At 41.3% G+C, this 25,490-nt stretch overlaps 1 protein-coding gene across 2 annotated transcripts; it reads right to left on the reverse strand.

Annotated features, from left to right (window-relative positions):
* Positions 1 to 4,789: 4,789 nt before the first annotated feature.
* DAD1 (defender against cell death 1) lies at positions 4,790 to 25,409 on the reverse strand. 2 transcript variants are annotated; one of them, XM_030318668.1, is made up of 3 exons: positions 25,127 to 25,409; positions 15,748 to 15,922; positions 4,943 to 5,032 (listed from the first exon to the last, which is right to left on the reverse strand). In XM_030318668.1, the coding sequence occupies exons 1-2, from the start codon at positions 25,335 to 25,337 to the stop codon at positions 15,792 to 15,794; spliced, it is 342 nt and encodes a 113-aa protein (XP_030174528.1). In that variant the 5' UTR covers positions 25,338 to 25,409; the 3' UTR covers positions 4,943 to 5,032; positions 15,748 to 15,791. The 2 variants fall into 2 exon arrangements, with proteins under 2 accessions (XP_030174527.1, XP_030174528.1); XM_030318667.1 differs by lacking the exon at positions 15,748 to 15,922 and having other exon boundaries at positions 4,790 to 5,032.
* Positions 25,410 to 25,490: the final 81 nt, after the last annotated feature.

Here is a 25,490-nt window from a genome sequence, read left to right on the forward strand (position 1 = left end):
CCCAGCTAGGATTTAAGGCTCTGAGTGGGAGGCACCTGGTCTGTTCTGATCACCTCTGTATCTATTATACCTGGCACAGAGTAGGCACTCAAATATTTTTTTAACTAAATGATGAATAGAAAGAAAGAGCTCTCCTACCAGATATGTCTTACTAATTAAGATCCTGAAACTTGATTGGGGTAAAATATTAATAGTTGAAGCTGAGTGTTGAGCATCTGGGAGTTTACTAGTCGTGTGTGTGTGTGTGTGTGTGTGTGTGTGTGTGTGTGTGTAAATTTCTATAATAAAAAGTTAAAACCTAAGTGTTCATCCTTGAATTTTAAAAAGCAGAGCAAGCCAGGGGCACCTGGGTGGCTCAGCTGGTTAAGCATATGACTTCGGCTCAGGTCATGCATGATCTCACTTGACCATGAGTTCAAGCCCCGCATCAAGCTGGAGCCTGCTTCGACTCTCTCTCTCTCTCTCTCTCTCTCTCTCTCTCTCTCCCCCCCCCTCCCCCACTCATGCTCTGTCTCTTTCTCAAAAATAAACAAGCATTTAAAAAAAATTTTTTTAAGCAGAGCAAGCCTGAATAGCTGACCTAATGAGGGCTCCTGGCAGCGAGGGCTCTCTCCTCTGGGGAGAGGAAGGCCTGCCATTGGCCACCATAGTCCTATAGCCTAAAGCCAGTAAAACTGAATGTGCAGCTGAGGGAAAAAAGCAATATGTGTGAAATGGTCCTCAGCGTTTCTGATGACAGCCATGAGAGTACGGACACATTTGTAGAGCAATTACATTAACAAGGTACTTTCACTTACATTTTGTTGGGACAACATGTGAAGTATTATTATCCCCATGCTTATTATTTTATTATTTATTGCACTCAAAGCCTAATCTAAATGCTTTGGAATAAGACAGAAATAAGATTCAAACCCTAACACTTGCAGACTGAATTTCCATTTCCTCATCTCAAGGAATAGCACCCCCTTCCTCATGGGATTTATAGGGAAACATAAACAGCAGGAGGGCACTTAATACCATTGCAGGCACATGGTAGACACTCCATGTCAAATCACTCACTCTTGGACAGCAAGGGTTCTTACCTTTTAGAACCCTGTGCACTATGCAGTGCAGTACCTAGGTGCCTAATTATTTGCTAAATTTTAGAGACAGCACAAAAGGTCAATACAGACAATAAGCAGCAGAACAGGTTCTTAAATCAACACTTTCCAGTCAAACAAAATGCTTTCTGCAACACCAGGCTGCCTGGGGGAGGGGGAAGGGGTGGCTGGAAAATACATCTCTTTTTCATCCCATCGATAGAAGTTTTGCAATACGCATGGACCTGCTTACTAATTCAATGTCAGCCAATGTGCTTTATTTTGCTTTGCAGAAGCTTCCTCCTACTTCTTTCTCATTTCCCTCATCTGAGAATCCTTGTTCCGAGAAGTGTTCTGGTCCCCTCACAGGAGAGATCCATTTTTTTTATATTTGTTGAATTTTTTTTTTAAATGAAATGTAGGTACAAAGTCATAGAGCACTCAAACTTTAGACAGCCCAAGCCTCTGGTAACTGGCCAGTGCTCACTTCTGAACTTCCACAACCAGAGAACAGGCCTCTGTGACCTCGCCAAGTATTTTCCAACCATCATAACAAAAGTATTTTGAAGCCTGAGATGAAAGGGTATGATCAAAGAGGCCAAAGGTATAGGCTGCTAAGAGAAGAAAACACATGAGATGGTTTCCATGTGATAGGGCACAGGAAATGTGTGGGCAGGAGGTGCTCAGGGCTGGGCTTCCCACGGCTGCAGAGAATGGCAGGGAACAGACTCTGTACAGTGGTTGTGGCAAATGGCTTCCGGCCCCACAAAAGAGAACAGAAAATAAAAATAAACCCACCTTATAAAAGGTGTCTAGCTAGAAGCAGCAGGAAATGCTGCTACTCTCTGTACCGTAGTACTCAAAATCCACTCGTTCCACATGCTGTATCGAGCACCCATGTGTAAGGCCCGTGGAGAGACATTATCGCAACACCACTGGTGGGTATTAAGAAAGGTCCAGAAATAAGAAGAGGCATCTAATGAACAGATTACCTATCCTGGTTCAGTGCCTCTCATCTACCATGTCTTTAGCTACTTCAGCTAAAAAAAAAAAAAAAAAAAAAAAAACACCTAAGAGTCAGAAACTCCTTTAGGGGAGTGGAGTAGGGGTAACACATTCTTTTAAGCTTGAAGGAATAGTTCCAAAGCTAACTCTTCTGTATATGCATAGCTGAGAACCACCGAGCAAGTCAAACAAGTGAGTCACTTGTAATGAGTTTTTAACTAAATTTAAAAACCCGAACTCCAAAAGCATTCTATAGGCATTTTGCCCTATTACATATGGGGAAAAAGACACTTCAAAGATGAATGTTTCCAGTTGATGGTCCCTGGTGTGGGTTAAATGGCCTCTGAAACAATAGCTAACCCGATTAACTATTTATCACAGGATCATTGAAAGGCATTAAACAAAACCTGCTGAAGTTTTGGGAGTGATGGTGGGGTTTGGAACGGACAGTCAAGAAAAAATTCTTGAAGACACTGCTGCAAAAAGGTGATTTTATTAAAGCATGGAGACAGGACCCGTGGGCAGGAAGGGCTGCAGTGGGGTTGTGATGGGTAACTGATTATATACCCTCAGGTTGGGAAGGAGTTAGGGACAGCTTAAGTCTCTAAGGAATTTTGGAAGCAAGGTTTCCAGGACCTTGAGGGGCTAGCTGCTGTTAGGAAAATGCCATTTATTTCCGTTCAGTAAAACCTCAGTCATGAGACCCTTCAGATGTATATCAGGGGGCCATAAGCTTGGAGTATGATTGCCAGCATGTATCTTGGAGGAGTTGAGATAAAGGAAGCTTCCGAAGGAATTTTTATATGTTAAAAATAACATGTTATATGTTACAGGGTCCTGGGGGATCAGGAGGTTAAGGCAAAATTCCCTTTTGCCCCTAGCAAAGTGTCATCATTGAGGCAGCTGAGCTCCTGGAGGGAGGTCACTCTGCCGGTTTCAAGAACTTGTCAATGGGCTATAAGCAGTAAGGGAATTTGATTTTTCATTTGCCTTAGTTTCCCACATCACCATGGCCAAGTACTTAAACCCCTTTCCTTTGTTCTTGGGTAGCCGGGCTATCCCATTTTGGGGGAGGGGTTGGGTGCTATTACCCTGTACTTTGCCCTCAGCTTGCCTCACGCTCCCCTCATCAAAACCTGTACATTAAAGTCTCTGAAAATTATGATGTTCTTCCTTGATAAAATTTATATTTCCAGTTAAACTATGACCCATTTGCCTCAAAGTTCAGACTTTTTATCCAAAATACCTGTTTATCAATCTAGGCTAAAAATAGAAGCCTCCTGATAAAGCTTATCGGTATACCATTTAAAGGAAATTAAATTGCTCAATGATAATTTTAGTGAACCAGTATCTCTAAGAATTGTGAGATATACCAAAATTTGAGAACCATTGTTCTAGCTTAGTGCTTCTCAAACTTTAATATGCACATAAAGGGTGCATGGGTGGTTCAGTCGGTTAAGCAACTTCAGCTCAGGTCATGATCTCACAATTCATGAGTTCGAGCCCCGCGTTGGGCTCTGTGCTGACAGCTCGGAGCCTGGAGCCTGCTTCAGATTCTCTGTCTCCCTCTCTCTCTGTTCCTCCCCTGCTTGCACTCTGTCTCTCTCAAAAATAAATAAAGATTAAAGATTTAAAAAAATTTTAATATGCACATGAATCACATGAGAACCATGTTAAAAGATTTTGCTGCTATAGGATCTGGGGTGGGGGGGTCGGGTGCTTGAGACTCTCCTTTTCAAAGTTCCTAGGTGATTCTGTTGGTCAGAGAACTACATTTTGAGTAGCAAGAATGCAGACCAGGGCTTCTCCAACTTGGCTGTATAGGAGGATCAGCTGTACCTAGTACAGATGCCACCCTCAAAGATTTTTAATTGGTCTGGGGTGTGACCTGAGCACTGGGCTCTCATTTTGAAGTTCCTCAAGCAATTTTAATGTACAGCCAAGTTGGGAAAACCTCTAGAGCACAACCCCTCATCTCAGTAGTCAGCTAAATTTAAATGGTGGAATTCTCAGCATAGCTTAGTTCCTATATATAGCACCCAAGATGGAAACAGAGTTGCTAGCATGATACACATAAATATGCCTACACTTCAACCAGCAGATCTATTGCTCTACGCAAGCTGTGTCAGGACTTCTGATCTTAAGCAAGTGACAAAACTGATCTTTAATTTCTTCGCGTGTGTCATGAGAATTAGAACCCCCGAGACAGTTGAAAGAACAAAACGAGAGAATTATTTGTGCAAGTGGTTTGAAGAGTACCATTTCCTATAAGCAAACACATAAACAACCCTCACATCCTGCACTCCATTAACACTGCCTAAGAGTTACATTCCACTTTTCACCACCAAAGCAAGCTGAAACATGTAAATGTGGAAGTACCCGCTTAGTTCAATTTCTAACAAAGTGCTTAATGATGCAGTTCCAGGAATGCATTGTGTCATAAGCATGGAACCACCTGTAACAAGTGAGGGATTAGTAAAGGATTACCAGCCTCAGGGAAAAGACAAAGGACTGTCATTTCCCAGGGTCCTCAGCACTGCCTTTTGTCATTAACTTCAGATATACTTAATGAAAACAAGGAAGCAGATTCACATTTGCAAGTTATCAACTCCTAAAGAGCTCTGCAGAGGACTGAAGGGAAAGAAGGATTTTAATACCAGTAAAGAAGAAAAATTAAAAAAAAAAAAAAAAAGCCACAGGCAGAGGAAGGAGTGGCATGGAGTTTATTAATTTGAAAGGCAAAAAGGAGGTCCCACTTAATGGAAAGTAGATGCCATCTTCATAAATGCTCATTACAAAACTGCTCTAACACAGAAGCAAGGGAACTTCTCTGGGGTCTCCACCTACATTCCAAATCAGAGTCGGTAGGAAGTATAAATCGGAAGAAAATCCACGTGTCCAAGTTGCCATCTCAAAAGCTCTTATCCAGGGGAAAGCAAAAAGTGAACCTAAAAGAGAGAAGCAGAAAGGTAAGAGAGATATCCAAGGTTTTTAAAAATGTCTTAAAACACTACAAGACAGGGCCCCAAATCCTTCCAACAAAATTCTAAACCCACAAAGAAAAAGACAACTATGGGGTTCCCAAATTCTGGATGGCATTTAAGCCAGGCCAGAAGAACCAGAATAAAGCAAATATTCTTCACAGAACATTTTACAGAGATATCCATAAAAAGGAATGTTCAAATCTGAATCCCAAGCACACCAAGGCAAAACTTACTAAGAGTTGCAGGCGTGGGTTTCAACTCCGCTCTAGAATTAATAAGCTACGTGATTTAACAGAAGTCACTCTGACCTCTCTGGCTCACAAACTCTTTGGGGGGGGGGGGGGGGAAGGGGTTGCAATTGAGCCTCCAGGGCTTTTCTGGATCTAGAAAGCCTACAAAGCACTACATTTCAGCTGGAAGAACAGGGAGTAAAAGAAAAGTAAAAGAAAAACTCCCAAAGAAAAAGAGAAAAACTCCCAATCTCAAATTTAACACGGAAAGAGAAGAAATAATTTGCACTGACAGATAAGGTTATTTTTGGCAAGAAGGTGGAGGATAACTCCAAGAGAAGCAGCCGCCCTACTGCTAGTCACTTGAGATGCGAGCTGTAAGCTGTGAGATGGGTTCCCATAGCGTCTCATGTGCTGCGCTAAGGGTGCAGCCAGAAAGTGGCCCCTTAGATTTAGGGGCTCCAACACACTGAGCCGTCAGTAGCCATTTCTCCTGCAGTGTGCCATTAAAATTCTGCAATCCTCTTTGGCTGCCACGACTTGAAAAGGGCTTGAAAACACTACCTTTCAGAAGAGCTGAGCCATCCTGGCAGGTAAAAGGGCATCACCTTATTTTGCATACCGGTTAAGGTGACCTGGAGATTCTAGCATCAGAGCTTAATAGAAAGATATTAGACTTCTAGCCAGAGTGCTTTTATGTCAGTAACAATGGTACTTAGAGACATGATACAGAACTGTAGAACATTCTTATATCAATAGAATTGTGAGAAATGCATAAAAGAGCAAAAAAAAAAAACCAGGGAAAAGTGTTCACAGTGAACAAACAGACCTGTTAAAACTCACCTATTCACTCCACCAAACTTCCTTTTTTTAAAAAATTTTAAGTAATGTCTACACCCAATGTGGGGCTCAAACTCACAACCACAAGATCAAGAGTCACATGCTCTACAAACTGAGCCAGCCAGGTGCCCCACTCCATCAAATTTCTTAAAGCAAAAACTCTCTCAGGATGTCTGGGTGGCTCAGTCAGTTAAGCATCCAACTTCAGCTCAGGTCAGTTGGATTTCACAGTTGGTGGGTTTGAGCCCTACGTCGGGCTCTCTGCTGTCAGCAGAGCCTGCTTGGGATCCTCTGTTCCCCTCTCTCTCTCTCTGCCCCTTCCCTGCTCGTGTTCTCTCCCTCTCAAAAAAATAATTAATTAATTAAAAAAAAAAAAAAACACTCTGGCCACAGACTATGAATTATGAATGCATCAGTTCTAATGGCCCAGGTGAGAGCAGACTAGAACATAGGATCATTTGAGTGAGGAGCCTTGAGACAGAATTATAAAAGAAATCCTAGTTTAGTACAAAAGTCAAGTTTTAAGCTTCTATGGTATTAAAACAGTCAAACAAATCTAAGACACGAAGGCTGGTCCATCTAGAAGGCAAAAATGACTCAGGACCTAAGTCTCATGATAGTGGTTTTCAGAAAATTCTACTTAACAAAGATCTGCTTCCTTCTTTTAAGACAAAACTACATTTACCAGATAGTATTCTAAAAGCAGAGGAGCTAGGATTCTTTGAAATGTTAACAAAACTGGACTATTCAACAGCTCAGAAGAATGGCTTCAACTGCTAACCAGGGGATGAAGATTTCAGGAAACTAATCAAATTTCTTCCCATAGTATCAAGACATGCAAAATGGAAGGCACCTACTGAGAAAAATTAGCATGACTTCTTCAGTCTATGTCACCCATGCAGAAAAGACAGTGCCATCTGATCAGTCTGCTCTAATCACCTTAAAAGAAAGCCAGGCACAACACAAAGTTAAAAATAATTATTCTCTGTATAGACACAAAAGATAATGCCAGACAGGGTCATTTCCATTTGGAATCCGTATTCTTCTCCAGCAGCATCTCTATTCAGACACTAGCACTGAGCAGATAGGCTCAAATACTGATTTTCCTTCAAACCCATCTCATCCTGGATCCCGGTCACCCAATTAACAGTGAAATTAAAGAAAATGTGAATAAAGGCCATTCTGCAGAAATTCTAGGTTCCGAGCTCAATGTGAATCACTACAATCTCAGAAGGCACAAATCATGTGTTTCTAAAAATGAGAGGGGCTTTACAGATCAAGCAGTCTGATCCTCTCATTTCATAGATGAGGAAAGCAGTAGGTACTGGGAGTTTAATAGATTTTTCCAGGGCCGTGCTGTCTTTAACACTGAAGCCACCAGCCATACGTGGCTATTTAAACTTAGTTAAAATTAAATAAAATGTAAAAATCAGTGCCTCAGTCAGGCACATTTCAAATGTTCATTAACAACACATGGCTAGTGGCTACCATACCAGATGGTACAGACTTAGAACTATTTCCACGTTGCAGAGTTCTACTAGAGGGCACTGCACCAAGGTCATCCCCTCTGGATAGTAAGGTCTCCTGATCTGCCTTCTCTAGCATGTCTTCTGGACCCAAGATGACCAACTTTGTAGAAATATTTTATTTATTAATTTTAAGTAATCTCTACACTCAACATGGGTGGCCAGGCGCCCAGCAGAAATATTTTAGAGAGCCTACCTTCATCTTTTCTTATCTCTCCTAAGCTTTCTCATTGAAAAAAAAGAAGCTTAACATTTTTAATGAAAACCTTTTAACAAGAAGATGTAATTCGTCATCCAAAAGTCTCTGAACAAAATAGAGAAGAAGGAATATGAAAGTTTAGAGTCAAGTATCTGTTATCAAGTTGCCACTCAGTCACTTAACAGTTCCAGGGCCTGGACAAGTTAATTTAAAATTCACCAAGGTTGGGGGGCACTTGGCTGGCTCAGTTGGTGAAGCATGGGACTCCAGATCCTGGGGTCATGAGTTCCAGTCTCACATTAGGTGTAGAGATTACTTTTTAAAAATTAAATTTCACTAAGGTTTAATTACCTCATGTGTAAAATAGGAATACTATCATTCATCAACCTCATTGCAGGAAGAGGCAACAGGATCACATGGGTTAATGTGTCTAAGAGTATATGTGAGTCCCACAAGCCTGATAATATGATAACCGTAAAACATTTCCAAATGTTACCTAATTTTGTAGAAGGTCTTATGCAAACATTGTGCATTTTGTTGTATATACTGACACTAACTTTCTACCTCTTGTGGATGGATGATGGAAATCTGGTAACACGGATAAAAAGCAACTGAAGAAAAAAAAGCAAAGCTCAAATGAGGATCCACACAAACAGCACAATCTCCCTGAAATACACTGGGAACTATCATGAATTCTAATAATCACAGGCTATAGCAGCTGCAAGAGAGTGATGAACATCCAGATGATGTGCATAGGGAAACTGGGCCTCAGAAACAAGCTTATTTGTCCAATCAACTAGTTAATAGAGCAAACTCTACAATGCAGGCCTTCCAGTTTCTAGTCTCATGCTTGTGTTCTACCCTACAGTCCTTCAAACAAATTGTTTCCTTGGCTTCTTTCTTCCACAGCACTTTCCATGTCTTAGCATCCATGTAACTAATGATTTAGCTATTTTTATAGCATTTTCTTACAGTTGAAAGGGTTTATTTATTCATACACTCATTCAACAAACATGCACAGTGACTGTTCCCCTCATGCTAAGCCCTGAGGTCCTTCAGGGAATTTAAGAGTTCAGTGGGAGAGACAGGAAAGCAAATGAACAGTTTCATAACTACTGGCTAAATGCAGCACTACAGGTATGCACAATGGGCCCCAGAAAAGACTCCTATACAACTTGGGTAGGAATTATCCAAGCTGAAAGGATGGAGTAAGGAGTTAGGGCAGCAATGAACTTCATAAACACAACTCTACTTAATATATTTTTTTTATTGAGAGTTTTAAACAGACCAAATACAAAACAGAGTTCAATCACCAATTAGTCGTTAACTAGTGTTTTTTAGTAAATAAAATAAGCAGATTTAGGGCCTTAATAATGGGTACAGAATCTCCCCCTCCATCTGGTGAAAAAAGGGGGCTGGAAAAAAAAAGATTATACTGTGTGCTTAGCTCAAAACACAGTCTACAAATTTAGAATAGTTCCTTTTTTGAGAACTTACTTGGTAGCTAGCTCTAATTCAATAAGAGGAAGTGTCAAAGAGAAAATGAAATAAAAACTGAACAGCGCCCCCCCTCACCTCCCCCCCCCCCCGCCCCGTTCAAAAAACTTAAAGATTATTACCAGTGGAGGTCATGTTGGGAACAAAAACAGGTCTAGAATGAACCAAAAAGGTGCTCTTCAACTGACAAGAAAAGGAAATAAAGGGAAAATCTCTGGGTCTCTGTGCACTTGAGGTCTTCCCTGGATAACAAAATCCCTAAGCCACATTAAAGTTGCATGACCTTTGGAGCCTAACTCCACACTGCCCACCAGTGGTCAGAATGTAAAGCAACCCCCACCTAGCATGTAAGCCCACTTGGACCTCTGCTGCCCTCCTGTGACTGGAAAAAAACTAGATTTTATCACAAAGGTATCAGTGTTCCCCACCCCCACCCAGCCCCCACCCAACTCAACTTTTGCTTTGTAGTAGTACATTCTCGGCAGGAAATGTACGACCCACTAGGTGGCAGTAGAGCCTAAAGAATATTTAGATTCCCGTCCAGAGGAAATTTTCTAGGACACTACGCAGGAGTACCCCCTTATTCAAGGTTTCCCTTTCCATAGTTACTGCAGTCCATCACAGGGGAAGCAGATGACCCTCCTTCTAAAGTACTGTCAGGTCAATAGTACCCTAATACTAGGTCACAACACCTACATCATTCACCTCACTCCATCTCATCACATAGGCATTTTATCATCTCCCATCATCGCAAGCAGGGTGAATACAGAACAGTAAGATGTTCTGAGAGAGAATATAGTCACAACATTTTAATTCCAGTATATAATGGTCCTATTTTGTGATTCGTAACTGTTGTTAACCTCTTACTGGGCCTAACTGATGAACTGAACTTTACCACAGGTATATGTATATAGGAAAAACAATAGTATACATAGGGTTCAGAGCTATTGGTGGTTTCAGGCATCCACTGGGGGGCTTGGAACACATCCCCCACAGAGAATAGGGGATTACTGTGCTCCCCTGATAAATTCAAAAAGCCAATAGCAATTGTTTGTAAATAGCACGGCTTGTCAGAATTCTGTTCTGCCCAGCTCAGTTAGTCCCCTTGTTCCAGCCAGGATTAAACACCATGAATTTTTAAAGATCTGTGGGAGAATGGTCTCTATTATAAAAACAAAGCAACACTAATAAGATTTTAGCATGAGCATTGGAGCATTTTGCAAACAACCTCCCCAGGGGCTGAGCACATTTCCAAGCTCAGGTTTGTCCCTTGTGCCCAGTTCACATTCCCTCAGATCCAGGGACCCTGTCATCAGGAACTTCCCTTCCCGAACTGTGATCCAATGGAGCTGTGTCCCTCTTCTTAATTTCCCTTCAGAACACCTCAGAGAAGCTGACAAATTTTGAAAAGAACTTCACAGACGTAAAGAAACAAACAGGAAATACTTACAGATAGTATGTAAATTTTAAAATATTCAAATCTACTGAACTGTGTCATAAATTCATCCAAAATGAATTTACAGCCACCTAAGTGCCAGACACTAATCAGCAACTCCGAAGGTCACTAGGAGCATTTTTTACTTTTGCATTTTCATTTTTAGGATCATCTAAAAACTATCATGAGTGGTATGCCTGGCTGGCTCAGTCAGTAGAACATGCGACTTTTTTTTTTTTTTTTTTTTTTTTTAATTTTTTTTTTTGTCAATGTTTATTTATTTTTGGGACAGAGAGAGACAGAGCATGAATGGGGGAGGGGCAGAGAGAGAGGGAGACACAGAATCGGAAACAGGCTCCAGGCTCCGAGCCATCAGCCCAGAGCCCGACGCGGGGCTCGAACTCACGGACCGCGAGATCGTGACCTGGCTGAAGTCGGACGCTTAACCGACTGCGCCACCCAGGCGCCCCGAGAACATGCGACTCTTGATCTCTGGGGTCACTGAGTTTGAGCCTCACGTTGGGTGTGGAGTTTGCCTAAAAATAAAGTAAGGGGTGTCTGGGTGGTTCATGTGGTCAAGCGTCAGACTTCAGCTCCGTCATGATCTCACGGTTCATGAGTTTGAGACCCGTATCGAGCTCTGCGCTGACAGTGTGCAGCGTGCTTGGGATTCTCTCTTTCTCTTTCTCTCTCTCAAAATAAATAAACTTTAGCCAACTATATAACCAGTACTGCCAACTGAGTGGCACAGGATGGGTTTTCGGGAGACCACATAGGCTGGCTAAAGGTTGGAAAAGGCTGTGTTAATAGATCTAGGTTTTACCTTAGTCCTAGCTGAATGAAATTGTCATGAAGCTCAGGTCTTCCAGCAGAGGGAAGGGAACTTCAGCTGAATCTACAATGTCTAATCTGTTCAAAATCTTTTTTTTTTTAATGTTTATTTATTTTTGAGAGACAGAGACAGAGTGCGAGCAGGGGAGGGGCAGAGACAGAGGGAGACACAGAATCTGAAGCAGGCTCCAGGCTCTGATGCGGGGCTTGAACCCACGAACCAAGAGATCATGACCTGAGCCAAAATTGGACACTTAACTGACTGAGACACCCAGGCACCCCTAATCTGTTCAAAATCTTAATTCCCAGCATCGATTGGCTAGGTTATTCTTTCTACTTTTCTGTATTTTTTAAACTTGTTATAATAAAAGCAAAGAAAATAATAAGGAAAGCACAGTGATAAATAACTGATTTTCTTTTTTAATCTTAACGTTTATTCATTTTTGAGAGATGGAGAGAGACAAAGCGTGAGCAGGGGATGGGGCAGAGAGAGAGGGAGACACGTAAACCGAAGCAGGCTCCAGGCTCTGAGCTGTTAGCACAGAGCCTGATGCAGGGCTCGAACTCACAGACCGCGAGATGATGACCTGAGCCAAAGATGGACACTTAACTGACTGAGCCACCCAGGCGCCCCCATAGCTGACTTTTTAAACACACTTCTTTAACTCTGCAATTGCCAAATACTCTATAGTAAACAAACAAGCAAAAATGGGGTATAAGAAAACTTTTTTGAAGTCACTGTGGATTATCAGGCTTTTTTTTTTTAATGTTTTATTTATTTTTGAGAGAGAGAGACAGAGAGAGAGAGAGAGACAGAGAGAGAGAGAGAGAGAGAGAGAGAGAGAGAATGAGCAGGGGAGAGGCAGAGAGAAAGAAACAATCTGAAGCAGGCTCCGGGCTCTGAGCTATTCGCACAGAACCCAATGCAGGGAGTCAAACCCACGAACCCTGAGATCATGACCTGAGCCCAAGTCAAATGCTCAACTGACTGAGCCACCCAAGTGCCCCCCTCATGAGGTTATTTTAAAATTAAAGTAAGACATGGGTGCCTGGGTGGCTCAATCAGTTAAGTGTCCAACTCTTGATTTCGGCTCAGGTCATGATCTTGTGGTTTGTGGGATTAAGCCCCGCAGAATTCTCCCTCTCTGCCTCTCTCCCCTGCTCGAACTCTCTCCCAAAATAAATAAATAAACTTTTAAAAAATAAAAAATAAATAAAAGACACAGAACAAGAAGCACTTAAATCCTGACCTATGGTGAGCTCTATCTGTATGTTAATTTAGTTACTTCTTGAATATTTATTTTTTCAACTCAATGCCATTTTCTTCTGATCTGCCTTTTTTCAGAGTAGCTGCTAGTTTTAAATGTCATCCTCAAATTCATGCAAGAGCGTACACTATAGATGTTTATTCTTTTTATACCCAACCCTCAATGTACTTGGCAAGTATAGAGAATGTTCAATCTGTTTTGTTCTACCTTCTGAGTTGGTACAAATATTGAGAACTTACTTGGAAAATATTTTAAAAGTGTTTTGGCACACTACACATAAAAAGGGAAGGGGTGCCTAGGCGGCTCAGTTGGTTAAGCATCCAGCTCTTGATTTTGGCTCAGGTCAGGATCTCACAGTTCATGAGTTCAAGCCCCATGTCAGGCTCTGCACTGAAAGCATCTTTCTCCCTCTGTCTCTGTCCCTTCCCCTGCTTTCTCTCAAAATAAATAATAAACTTAAAAAAAGAGTTAGGGGCATCTGAGTGGCTCAGTCGGTTAAGCATCCAACTTCAGCTCAGGTCATGATCTTACAGTTTGTGGGTTCTAGTCCCACGTCAGGGTCTGTACTGACAGCTCAGAGCCTGGAGTCTGCTTCAGATTCTGTGTCTCCCTCTCTCTCAGCCCCTTCCCTGCTTGCTCTCTCTCTCAAAAATAAACTTTTTAAAAATAAAAAAAAGCTAAAATAAAAAGAAGCACATAAAAAGGGAAAATAGATACAGGTTTAAAAGTAGGAGAGTATAACCTGTGTCAAACAAATGATCTCTGTGAAAAATCTTTTGGGCAATGTCTGAAAAAAGGATTTTTCAATGAGCATACTCTCTACAGAATGATTTACCACTGTAATCTGGGAATGGAAGATTTTGCTCTACCTTGGGCCCATTAATTCCCAGTTGAACAAGTGGCCCTACGTTGTTAATATGGTCTGCAGTATGCAATTCCTGCTGAGCCTGCTTTTTTGTCTGTTTTTGTCATAATTTTGAAATACTAAGCTCTCTGCAGCAGAGTCCTCTTCCAATCACGTCGGCCATAGGAAATCATTTTCCATGATTTGGTATCTCCCTGAGCCTAAAGAACACCCTTGAATTGTTTGCTCTGTTCCCTTCCTAATCATACACATGACTCCTCTAGAAAAAATAATTTTAGTAATCTAAAGCAAATCAGTCAAAACACTTATGACTTTCCCAGCAAGGTTACTATCAGAGAGCCCAAGAGTCACTCATGAGGTTTGCAAGTATAAGGTCAATGTTGGTGGTTTGGTTTTTTTAGCTGTACTCAAAGAGTTATCATCCTCAGATACTTTGTCTGCTGCCTCTGCTCCCAAATGGCATATAGCTCCCTTCTCTGGACTCCCACAGTACTTTGTTCAGATCTTTGGTGTGGCTCTAACTATGCTGAATTTTAACTGCTATGTTTATAGGCCTTCTCCTCTACTAGAAAAGTTAAGAGCCACATTTTACTTTTGTTTGTATTCCCAGTAACAAGGCACTGACTGCCACATAGAAGGTGTGGTAAGGGGAGGGAGGGGGACAACTCAAGCCCTGATCAGGTTTCCAAAGAGTTAAACTGTATCAGAATAGTAGAAAGAAGTACTTCTCAAACTTTTTCACTGAAATAAACAATTTCTGTCAACTTACCACTACCAAAAATGAAACCTTACCTGAATTAACAGAACTGTTTTTGAAGCAGTTATCAATAACAAAAAGAATCCATGGAACACTGTAAGCAACTGATTCATTCATGCCAGAAGTTAATGTACAGTCCTTGTCGCATTATTGCATACACTTTGGACACAGTCACTAACTCTTGTGTTATACTGCTGATTAGTACAAACATGACAGATTTCTTAGTGACATAGGCTAGTCCTAGGATATTTTTCCCCCAAAAAGGATAACATTTCCTAAGGTTCTTTTTTTTCCTACCACCCAATAGCAACACTAAATGTTATGATGGAAAGGCAAAGAAAAGAGCGCATTCACTCATCGTAAGCCAGGTACGGTACTAGAGGAGCACTGGGCCAAGAGCACCACTAGGGAAGGCACCACTCTGCAACCACCTAGCTGTGTGGCCACAGAAGGCCTCTGTTTTCTCATATATAAAATAACAGTGTCAACACACAGTTTGGAAACCACTCATGTGCTTCTTAGAGATTTAGGATTCTGCTTGGGAGGAAGAAAGGCCAAGCAGAGAGGGCTTTTCAATTCTGTCAATCAAAACAACTCCAGCTCCATTGCTGTTTTATATACTGAGATTCTACATCAGAGTTTAGAGAAAAAGGAGTTCTACGCTAATAAAGGGAAAATGGCAAACGAACCAAATGACATCTCATCATATATTTTAAAGTCTTCCCCCAAGCTAATCCAATTTCCCCATTTATTTCCACTTTAGCACACATTATTAGCAAATGGCCACAGTCCTTCATTCAGCATATACTGGATGTCTACCAGATGTGAGCACTCTACTAGGGGAACAATGGCCCAGCATTTAAAAGTTACCTGAGATCAAAGAAAAAAATTATAGAGCAAATCTCTAGGCAGAACCTACAATTTATGTCTCTTCCAAGATTTCCATTATTTTCATGAAGTTACTGATGCAGAAACTTAGGTATTAGCTACAGGCAAAGTCTTACTTTCTGTTATCTTAATGATTTGCAAAACAGTGAGAAGAGAAGGCAATGACCAAGAGAGACAGCACTGAAGACTCACGATCAGATTAATGCTTTGCATTCCAATAGAAAATTCTGCAAATGTCTTATCAGCAATATGGGAAACCAGGCAACTATAATCAAAACCAGCCACACTCAACTTCCATGCCTAAAATCAACATTATGGCACAAGGGCTATGATCACTACTTACATTCTTCTAGCCTCCTACTCCTCAATTAAGTAAATGGGAGTAATTCAGCCAACGAAGTTCATTACGACAAGGTGCAGGATGGTGCTGGCAAAGAGAAAATCAGCAAAAGCTCGTTCTGGGGAGATGCCTTGGAAATCCGCTTTGTTCTGTGGGTTGATCTGTATCCTGAGGCAAACTGCACAAGAAGCAAAACATGAAAATGATTATCTAGAAAAAAACACAAATATGACTGCTAATGAACACACCCATACTCTACGTCCCAGTAATTCTAACAGAAATGATGCATAAGTGCATCCAAAGGCACATACAGGAATGATACCCAGGACAGCCCCAAACGAGAAACAAACTAAATGTCTCTCAACAGGCAAATGGATAAACTATGGCATATGCACACAATAAAGTACCATGCAGCAGTGAAAAAGAACTTCACAACATGAAGACCTCCCACAAATATGTTAAGCAACACAATCCAGACACCAAAAAACCCATGCTGTATGATCCCATCTATATACAGTTTAACAGGAGGCAAACCAATCCACGAAAACATAAACCATATAAGCCTCTTTCACAGGAAGAGGAATGACTGGGAAGGTGCAAGGAGGGCTCTAGGTGCTGGTAATGTTCTGCTCTGGGTGCCGGCCAGACAGGTGAATTTAAGAATTCATGATGGTACAACTCAGTTTTATGTTCATGTTTAAGTTAAAAGAAAAAAATATGATGTTTCAGGTTAAAAACCAAAAGCTCACTCAGAAAAAGATATATATTACTAACATATCTTCAGAACTCTCCTATCTCCTGACTTAAATTTATAATTACACCTCGATTGGGGTGTAGGTGAGGCAGTAACAAAGAGGCCGGGCTGAATGACAAAAAGTTATAAAACTGTGAATTTTTTTTTTTAGCTCATTTATTTATTTTGAGAAAGAGAGTGCATGTATGAGCAGGGGAGGGGCAGAGAGAGAGAGGGAGAGAGAGAATCCCAAGCAGACTCCACACGGTCAGTACACAGAGACCTATGCAGGGCTCAAGCCCATAAAACTGCAAGATCATGACCTGAGCCAAAATCAAGAGTCGGATGCTTAATCGACTGAGCCACCCAGGCACCCCAAACTGTGAATTATTTTCTAATAAAATGTGCATAATATTGGATAGCACAGACCATAAATAGAAGATGCTTATCCATGAGGACCTCATAGTTATCATCTTTGATATTAAAGTTCTAGCAGCTGCTTGTCTCAAAAAAAGGCAAGAGATCTAAACTATATAACGTTGACAGAGAACTCTCCACTGCCACACTCTAGATCCTTGAAGATGCCAACCTGATACATTAGCCACAGTCACCATTTGACATGAAATGGAAGCTCTACGAGTACACTTTTCCAAAATATCTTTATGCCTGTGTTAAATAATTACACTACTTAAGAAAATCTAAATTTGCTTCAGGCTAACAGCCCTTACATCACCAACCAAGAAAACGAAATGAACTGAGATCTAACCCAAAGATCAGAAAACTACCAGATTAGTTCTCCAGAGGCCATTACCATGGCAACAGTTTTCATTATGCTTAAACATGTAAATACTGTGAAACACTACTGATCTTTTCAAGCACCTGGACTCTTCAAAATATGAAGGACACTGACTGAAGCAAGGGCAACCAATTAAAATCCCGCTGTGGAGAGTACAGACTGGTTCAACCATTTGGGAGAGTTGGCAATATCCATTAAAATTTTAAATGTTTTTACTTTTTGAATAAGGAATTTGTCTAGCAGAACAAAGAATTTCTAACAGCATGTTCATAAAGTTGGAAAAAAAAGTGAAAACAGTCCAAATGTCATCAAGGGGATTATTTCAATAAATTACACTACAGACATACAACGAAATCCTATGCAATTATTTCAAAAAAGAGAGATAAATTCTCTATATCCTGACAGTAAAGACAACCAAGATATATTAAGTGAAAGAAAAAAAAAAGCCAAAAAATTATTCCATTCTCCATTTCTCTTAAGAAAAAGATATTTTCTCATTTCGGTTAGTTGGAACCTGGGAAAAAATATGGAGAAATAGATATCAAACTAGTAACAGTGGCTCTAGAGATGGAGGGTGGGGACAGAGTTCTGTTTCAGAAAATATGGGACAAAAGAGAAGCTCCCTGTGAAGGTGGGTAAGGTAATGAATTGATGCGTTTTCATTACTACAATCACAGTAAGCCACCTTATTTTATTGACAACGTAAGAATCAGAGTTCCATGGAGACAGAAAGGACCTTGGAGTTATAAAGGCAAATACCCATCTGATACATAAAATGCCCAAGAAGGGGGGGGGGGGGCATACTGGCGGAAGGTGCATGATCACCTGGGAAGTTTTCCAAAGTATACTCACCACTACTAGAACCTGATAAGCCATCCCTAGGTAAGGAATTACAAACCTTCCAGAACCTGTGTTACTGATAGGGGTGTCCTATCCCTCATAAGCACTGGGATACAAACATGGCAAAGAAAATCTGTTCAAAAAGCTCCTCCACAAATGATCATTCAGTCTCTCCCTAAGCACTTCCAAAGATGGAAATTTACTACCTCCTAAGGCAGACAACTTCATTTAAGCAGTCCTAATTCAATCTATCTCCTTAAATGTTCATTCATCCAGCAAATTATTTACTGAGCACCTATTATGTGCCATGCATCACCCCAGGTGCCGGGAACATGGCACAGAACAAGACAGACAAGAGTCTGGCTCCCAAGAAACTTACACTCTAATAGAAACATATAATAAGTAAGCAAATAAACAAGGAAATATCAGGTAGTGATTATGTGCTATGAAGAAAATAAAACAAGGAAAGGTTCAATTTGGAGTTTCAGACCAGACATCACGTGAAGATGAGGCAAGAGGATTTACTAATTTGGAATGCAGGGAATGGGTCAGAACTAAAAACATCAATGTGGTAAATTGTAGTTATATAGACATTAAACTCACCTACGGAAAGAAACTGGAGAACAGGAGGTATCTAGCATCATGTCCTCAGACAGAGAAGTACCTAGCACAAACAGTAGGAAGGGAAAACCAATGAGGTGAGAAGGAACAACCAGGAGAGTGTAGTGCTATAAAAGCTTCAAGAAGAAAGTACTTCCAACAGGAGGCAGCAGCCAACCATGTTAAATACTAAATGTTGTTGCGCATTCAGGCAAAGTGAAATAGATGGCCATTAAGTTTGGCAAGATAGCAAGCAGTTTCACTGAGCGGTGGAATAGACCACCTCAAGAGTGGGGTAAGGAATGAACGGAAAGTGAGAAAGAAACAGCAACTATTCTATCAAGGCATTCTGTGATGATGGGGAAGAAATGGAATGGCAGCTGGAGGGGTTTCTGGGGCCAAATTTTTTTTTTATTTGTTTATTCTTGGGAGAGAGAGAGAATGTGAGCGTGTGAGCAGGGGAAGGGATAAAGAGAGGGAGAGAATTCCAAGCAGGCTCCATGCCATCAGTGCAGAGCCCGATGTGGAGCTCAAACCCACAAACTGTAAGATCATAAGCTGAGTCAAAATCAACAGTCGGATGCTTAACTGACTGAGCCACCCAGGCTGCCCTTAATTGGATAATATTAGAGTCTGCATATATGATGGAAATGATCCAGTAGAGAGAGAGGCTTTTTTTGGGGGGGGGGGAGGGGGGAAGGGGTTGGGTGTTTTGTTTTGTTTTGTTTTGTTTTTGGTGCAAAAAGGTGATTTTATTAAAGCATGAGGACAGGACCCGTGGGCAGGAAGAACTGCTGAGAGAGAAATAATAATGCAGAATGAAAAGATGATTGCAGAAGTTGAGTCCCTGAGGGAACAAGAGAACACTACCCAAGTGAAGGAGCTGGCATTGGACAGGAAAGAGACACATCAACCATTATCATGGGAAGTCAAAGAGTAAGGGTACAGGTGCAGATGTGCTGCTAGGATTCCTTGCTGGGAAGATGAAAGGATTCCTGTCTACCTTTTTAGTAAAAAAGTAAATAAAACAAGATCATCAACTGAGAATAAAGGAAAAGAGGATATACAGAAGAGAGTTAAGAGAGAAGTTATGATGCATTATTTTGGAAAAGCAAACATTTAAGGGAGTAATATAGGACCACTGGGTAAGTGGTCCTGTATGTGTGCCCATGTGCCTATTTTCACCATACTTCTCCATCAGAGCACTCCATCCAGGTACTTGTCTGTATCTCCCACTAGATTATAAACTCTAGGACAGCAGAGACCATGTCTGTGGGTCTCACAGCTCATCCTCAGTATATGGCAGAGAATCTGGCACATAACTGTTTAGTATCCACTTAATTATTACGGGCACACTCACGATTTAACATATACAGTGTTAAGCAATGAAGATGAACAGATGAAAAGACAGTCCCTTTCCTCAAGAGGCCCATCTTCCAGAGTGAAGACAGACACACAAATATATACTGCACAGTATCAAAGTGCCACACCTACCTCCCACCCTCTCTTTCTCTCTCTCACACACACACACACACACACACACACACACACACACACACGTGAAATAAGAATATAGAAAAAAGACCAAAATCTGCTGGAGGAGTCAGGGAACGGTTCCAAAGGGAAGCAGCACTTGAGCTAAGCTAAGAAACAAAGGAATTTCCCAGGCAGTCAAGCAAAAGTAAAATAGCTTGAGACATCACAGCACGTTCAGAGAATATCAAGTAACTAATGCTAGGGTATGAAGTACAGAGGAAGCAGAAACAAGAAGTGAAACTGGAGATATAGATGGGATCAGATCATGAAAGAGCTTGGTGCCGTGAAAAAGATTTTTAAGGGCACCTGGGTGGCTCAGTTGGTTAAACTTTCAACTTCAGCTCAGGTCATGATCTCATGGTTCATGAGTTCGAGTCCTATGTCAGGCTCTATGCTGACAGCTCAGAGCCTAGAGCCAGCTTCAGATTCTGTGTCTCCTCTCTCTGCCCTTCCCCTGCTCACACTGTCTCTGTCTCTCTCAAAAACAAACAAACAAATAAATTTTTTTAAGGTTTTTGATTTCTCACTGGGACACTGATAAATTTTATGCAGGGAGTGCAATGATCTGATTTGCAAGTCAAATCGAGCCCACAAACACAAGTGGAAGACAGACTGGAGGGAGAGAGACCAGAGGCTGGGAGACAAGTGAGGAAGATTACAGTGGTCTAAATAAGGGATATTGAGGGGTGCCTGGGTGGTTCAGTCGGTTAAGCATCCGACTGTGGCTCAGGTAATGATCTCGCAGTTCGTGAGTTCAAGCCTTGCATCAGGCTCTGTGCTGACAGCTCAGAGCCTGGAGCCTGCTTCAAATTCTGTGTCTCCCTCTATCTCTGCCCCTCCCCTGCTCATGCTCGGTCCCTCCCTCTCATAAAAATAAACATTAAAAAATTTTTAATAAAAACTAAATAAACAAGAGATACTGAGAGCCTTGGTCACTGAGGATGGAGAGCTAGCTACAGATATGAAAGAGATTTAGAAACAGGCACAAGGTTAGCAAACTTCCAATCTCTGGGATAGCAGTTATGGTAGATAATATTAGGGCCCATAAATCTGACAGATAATTCCCAAAGAAATGCTGGACCCCAGTCCACATGGCCCAATAGCTCCCATGAGATAAATACTCTGGATTAGGCCTCCTTGCCCTTTAAATTCAAACTGCTTTTGGATTTGTACACTGGAAGAAACGAACTATTTTTTTAATCCAAAACTGTTTCATATGGATTAGACAATAAAATAAATCAAAGTTGTAAAATGACTTAAAAACTGATTTCAAGATCAAAGACTTATTTTTAAAAATCTTCATGTTTTCTGCTTATCTCTCCTAAATAGTACTCTGAATGAGTAGAAAGAGGGATTTCACTTAGGGTAAAAAAGGAAACTAGAAGGGCTGCCAACCCGGGAATGTTACTCTAACAAAGGGACAGATGTCCTCAGCTAGATATCTAACCATAAGATAAACAGTCAGCTGCTAAGGAAATTTGAAATCTGTCTTTTCAAGCTTACTATACTTTACACTGTTGATCCAAAAAAAAAAAAAAAAAGATTTCTCAATGGCAATTTTCTACCTCTGGCTCCTTGAAACCACAGGTAAGTCTCCTAGCCATAAGGGAATAGAAGAAAACAGACTATTTTCACTGAGACCAAATAACACCAGGTTTTTTAAAAACGTGACAGTAAAAAAAAGAAAGAAAAAAGAAAAAAAGTATGATAGCATTCTATATTAGTTAAAAATATACTGATCAATTTCCAAAGAACATATGTTAAATTAACACATATAGAAGGAATGGAACAAAACAGGCTGCCAAAAAGAAATTAGGAAACCAGACAAAGTAAGTTTTCCCTCCAATTCATCACTGTAGGCTAACACCAATTGTAAGTCTCTCCCTTACTCAAATTTAGAAAAAAAGCAGGGAGTAGAGGGGGAGGCACCTGGCTGGCTCAGTCAGAAAAGCGTGCAACTCTAGGTCTCCAGGTTTTGAGTTCAAGCCCCACACTGGGTGTAGAGATTGCATAAGTTAAGTAAATAAATAAAAATAAAATAAAGTAAAATAAAATAAAATCTAAATCCTGAGACGCTTTCCCATTACCTACAGAATAAAATCTTTGGGCTGGCACTCAAAGCTCTAGCATCCGCACTACCTAAACTTTCAACATAACCTCCTACAATCCCATTCTCTAGCTAAATGGCCTCCTCCCTCCTCTTCCAACAGGAAACCACAGGAAAATTAGCAACCCAGCACCATAAACAGGTACAAGGCTTCCCTTCCCAACAATCACAACAAAGGATAAACTCCAAATTTCAAATTTCCCATTAAAGTATCTCCTGTTGAGGGGCACCTGGGCAGCTCAGTCAGTTGAGCATGACTTCAGCTCAAGTCATGATCTCACAGTTTTTGAGTTTGAGCACCGCATTGGGGCTCACTGTATGCAGTGTGGAGCATGCTTCAGATCCTTGTCCCCCTCTCTCAAAAAATAAATATTAAACATACACACACACTTTAAAACCTCTCCTGTTGAGGATCTGGGCTAACAATGAGCAGAGAGGTAGTAAGGGCATTTAATAAGGGCAACGCTGTCAAAAGAAATGCAGATGATACCCTTTGATGGTAACTATGAACTGTGATGAATGCTTTCTTTTCCTGAAGCAACTTTCATTTCTCTGGCCCAATTACCTGTAATCTAACAGTTTTGGAAATCCCAATCCCCCATATTGACTCCACTAATAAAGTGCCCTTTCACAGACATTCTCTTCAAAGACAAGCTATGACTTCTTACTAGGGAGGTGGGTAGGGAGTCTGCCAACTCAACTGTAGATACAATAGCTTCAAAAACAGGAAAAATTATCTGCTCAAAAAATCTTCTGGTTTTCGGGTGCCTGGGAGGCTCAGTTGGTTAAGTATCTAACTTGATTCAGCTCACATCATGATCTCACAGAGCCTGCTTGGGATTCTCTCTCGCTCTCCCTCTGCCCGTCTCCAATCTCACATGGACACCACTCTCACTCTCAAAATAAATAAACATCTTTAAGAATTTGTTCCCGGGGCACCTAGGTGGCTCAGTAGGTTAAGCATCCAACTTCAGCACAGGTCACGATCTCGCAGTTCATGGCTTCAAGCCCTGCATCAGGCTCTGTGCTGACATCTCAGACTCTGGGGCCTGCTTCAGATTCTGTGTCTCCCTCTCTCTCTGCCTCTCCCCTGCTCATGCTCTGTCTCTCTCTCCCCACCGCCACCCCAAAAAAAACATATAAATAAATAAACATTAAAGATAATAAAATAAAAATAAAAATAATTTGCTCTGGTTTTATCACATTAATAATCTACAACTGTAGTCCATACCTACTCTTCAGTAAATCACACTCTTCCATATAGCCTTAAGGAAGCATTCTTAACCTTAAGAGGCTTATGAAACCAGGGAGACTTCAGCAATAAACTTTCTTTTTAATCAGCTTGGGCCCCACCCTATTCCTACTCCTGCAGACCTGGAAGGCAAAAATCATCAAACAAAAGTCACTGGAGGTTCTCAAAATTCCTTCTCCAGCCTAGATAATAAAAATCCTAGTCACAAAAAGTCGGGGGCAGGGTGAGGGCAGATGGGATAGGTCAGGAATCTGGAGCAAAAAGGGTAATGCATCTGGGGTATATGATGGTGGTAACATTTGAACTCCTGATAGCCAGGATGCTGCCACAAAGAACCTAGTGTTGGTCCTCTAGGACAAAACTCAAAATCATAATGAAACATCCAACTAACAGACTATTAACTCTCAAACTCCAGACCAAGCTAGTGCACAAGTCATTAAGTCTTCAGGCTTAAAGTTTTGAGAGAGAAAGCAGAGTATCTCTGGTTTGAGTCTGAAGTAGCATTTGTATAAAAGCCATTCTATAGACCTATAAGCAGAGAACCACTATAAATTAACAATTCTAATCCTCTATTTTGTCTGTGCCCCACCTAAACTGTACACTCATTAAGAACAAGGAACATAAACCTGATGCACCTCCAAAGCTTTTTATCACAGTATTTGTATTTGATTCAAAATGCAATTGATGGCCTGATAATAATCACAGTGGGAAAAAAAATTAATTCTGGCATGTTCTCAAAGTCAGAGAGAAGGCGATACCAGGGACTGGAAAGGCCATCTGATGGCCATCTATAAAGTGGACTGCCTAACACTCATGGGCCAAGCCTGAACTTGGCATTCATACAGTTCCTACTGGGCAACAAAGGTCAGATTTTGGCAAAAATTTACGGGACAGTCAACTCTTGTTAAATATGACTGTCTACAAGGTATCAAATGCTGGGAATCAGAATAAAAGCTAAAACAGAACTATGTGAATAAAAACTGAGTTCAGGCTAATGAAATAACAGTTTCATCCACAAGAAATAAGTAGAAGCAGCTAAAAGCCAAAGTCAAGTAAAGGTTGATTCAATGAGCAAACCACCTGTATTTATATTTCTTACACTGTTCATTGCAATGTTTCACTGGCGGTTAGGAGTGATTAGGCCAAGTTGAGAGAGATGCTTTCAGAGCTGGGTTTCCATTTTAAAGGTCTACCAACTTTAAAGATATGTTAAAGCTAAGTGAAAGTTGAAATGGAGTTTTCCTGGATCAATAGGAACATAGTGTACTGGATCACCAAGTTCAGAAGCAGCATGAAGAGGGTTTTTCTAGAGACTTAATTCCAGCTCCTAGGCGGCTGTTTGGCATTAGGCTTGTGGTAACTTTTCCGAGCCTCAATTTCCCCATTCACAAGAGGGCAATGCAGCTCCTCTCATAACGTCACGAGGCGGGGAGCTGATACAAAAGAGAGTGCTGTGGGAATAAAAGCAGTGCGCCAAAGTAAACACATTATTACTGAGATTACTTATAGAATCATTACCCGCTAGGATGAAGCTCCCCACACAAGAGATGAAGCCCGAGAGAAAAGAGTTGAAGGGGAAGGTCCCCACGAGGAGGCAATAACCGAACTGCAGCGCCCCGGTCAGCAGTATGTACAGGAGGTACGCGTCAAGCAACTTCAGACGCTGAGGAGTGGAACTCAAGTACTCTTCTAAGAACCGCGAGATGACGGACACTACCGACGCCGACATGACTACACACTCGGTCCTCCGACCTGCCCTCCGCAAACACCTGGCGAAACCGATGGCCACACCGGATGTAGCCTTAGCGCCTGCGCACCGCTGTGGCCCAGCTCCGCCCTTTCCGATTTGCCACTTTGCGCAGGCGTACACGCAGGCCAGGGC

This window comes from Lynx canadensis, chromosome B3 (genome assembly GCF_007474595.2).
Source record: "Lynx canadensis isolate LIC74 chromosome B3, mLynCan4.pri.v2, whole genome shotgun sequence".
Taxonomy (NCBI): Eukaryota; Metazoa; Chordata; class Mammalia; order Carnivora; family Felidae; genus Lynx; species Lynx canadensis.

Bases quoted from the DNA above. Each gene is read 5' to 3' on its own strand.
- DAD1 (XM_030318667.1), bottom strand. From the start codon at position 25,337: ATGTCGGCGTCGGTAGTGTCCGTCATCTCGCGGTTCTTAGAAGAGTAC. The intron at 5,033-25,126 runs GTAATGATTCTA...TCTCTCTTTTAG, and splicing joins GGGGAGCTTCATCCTAGCGG to GTTCACTTTTTGCTTTCCCC.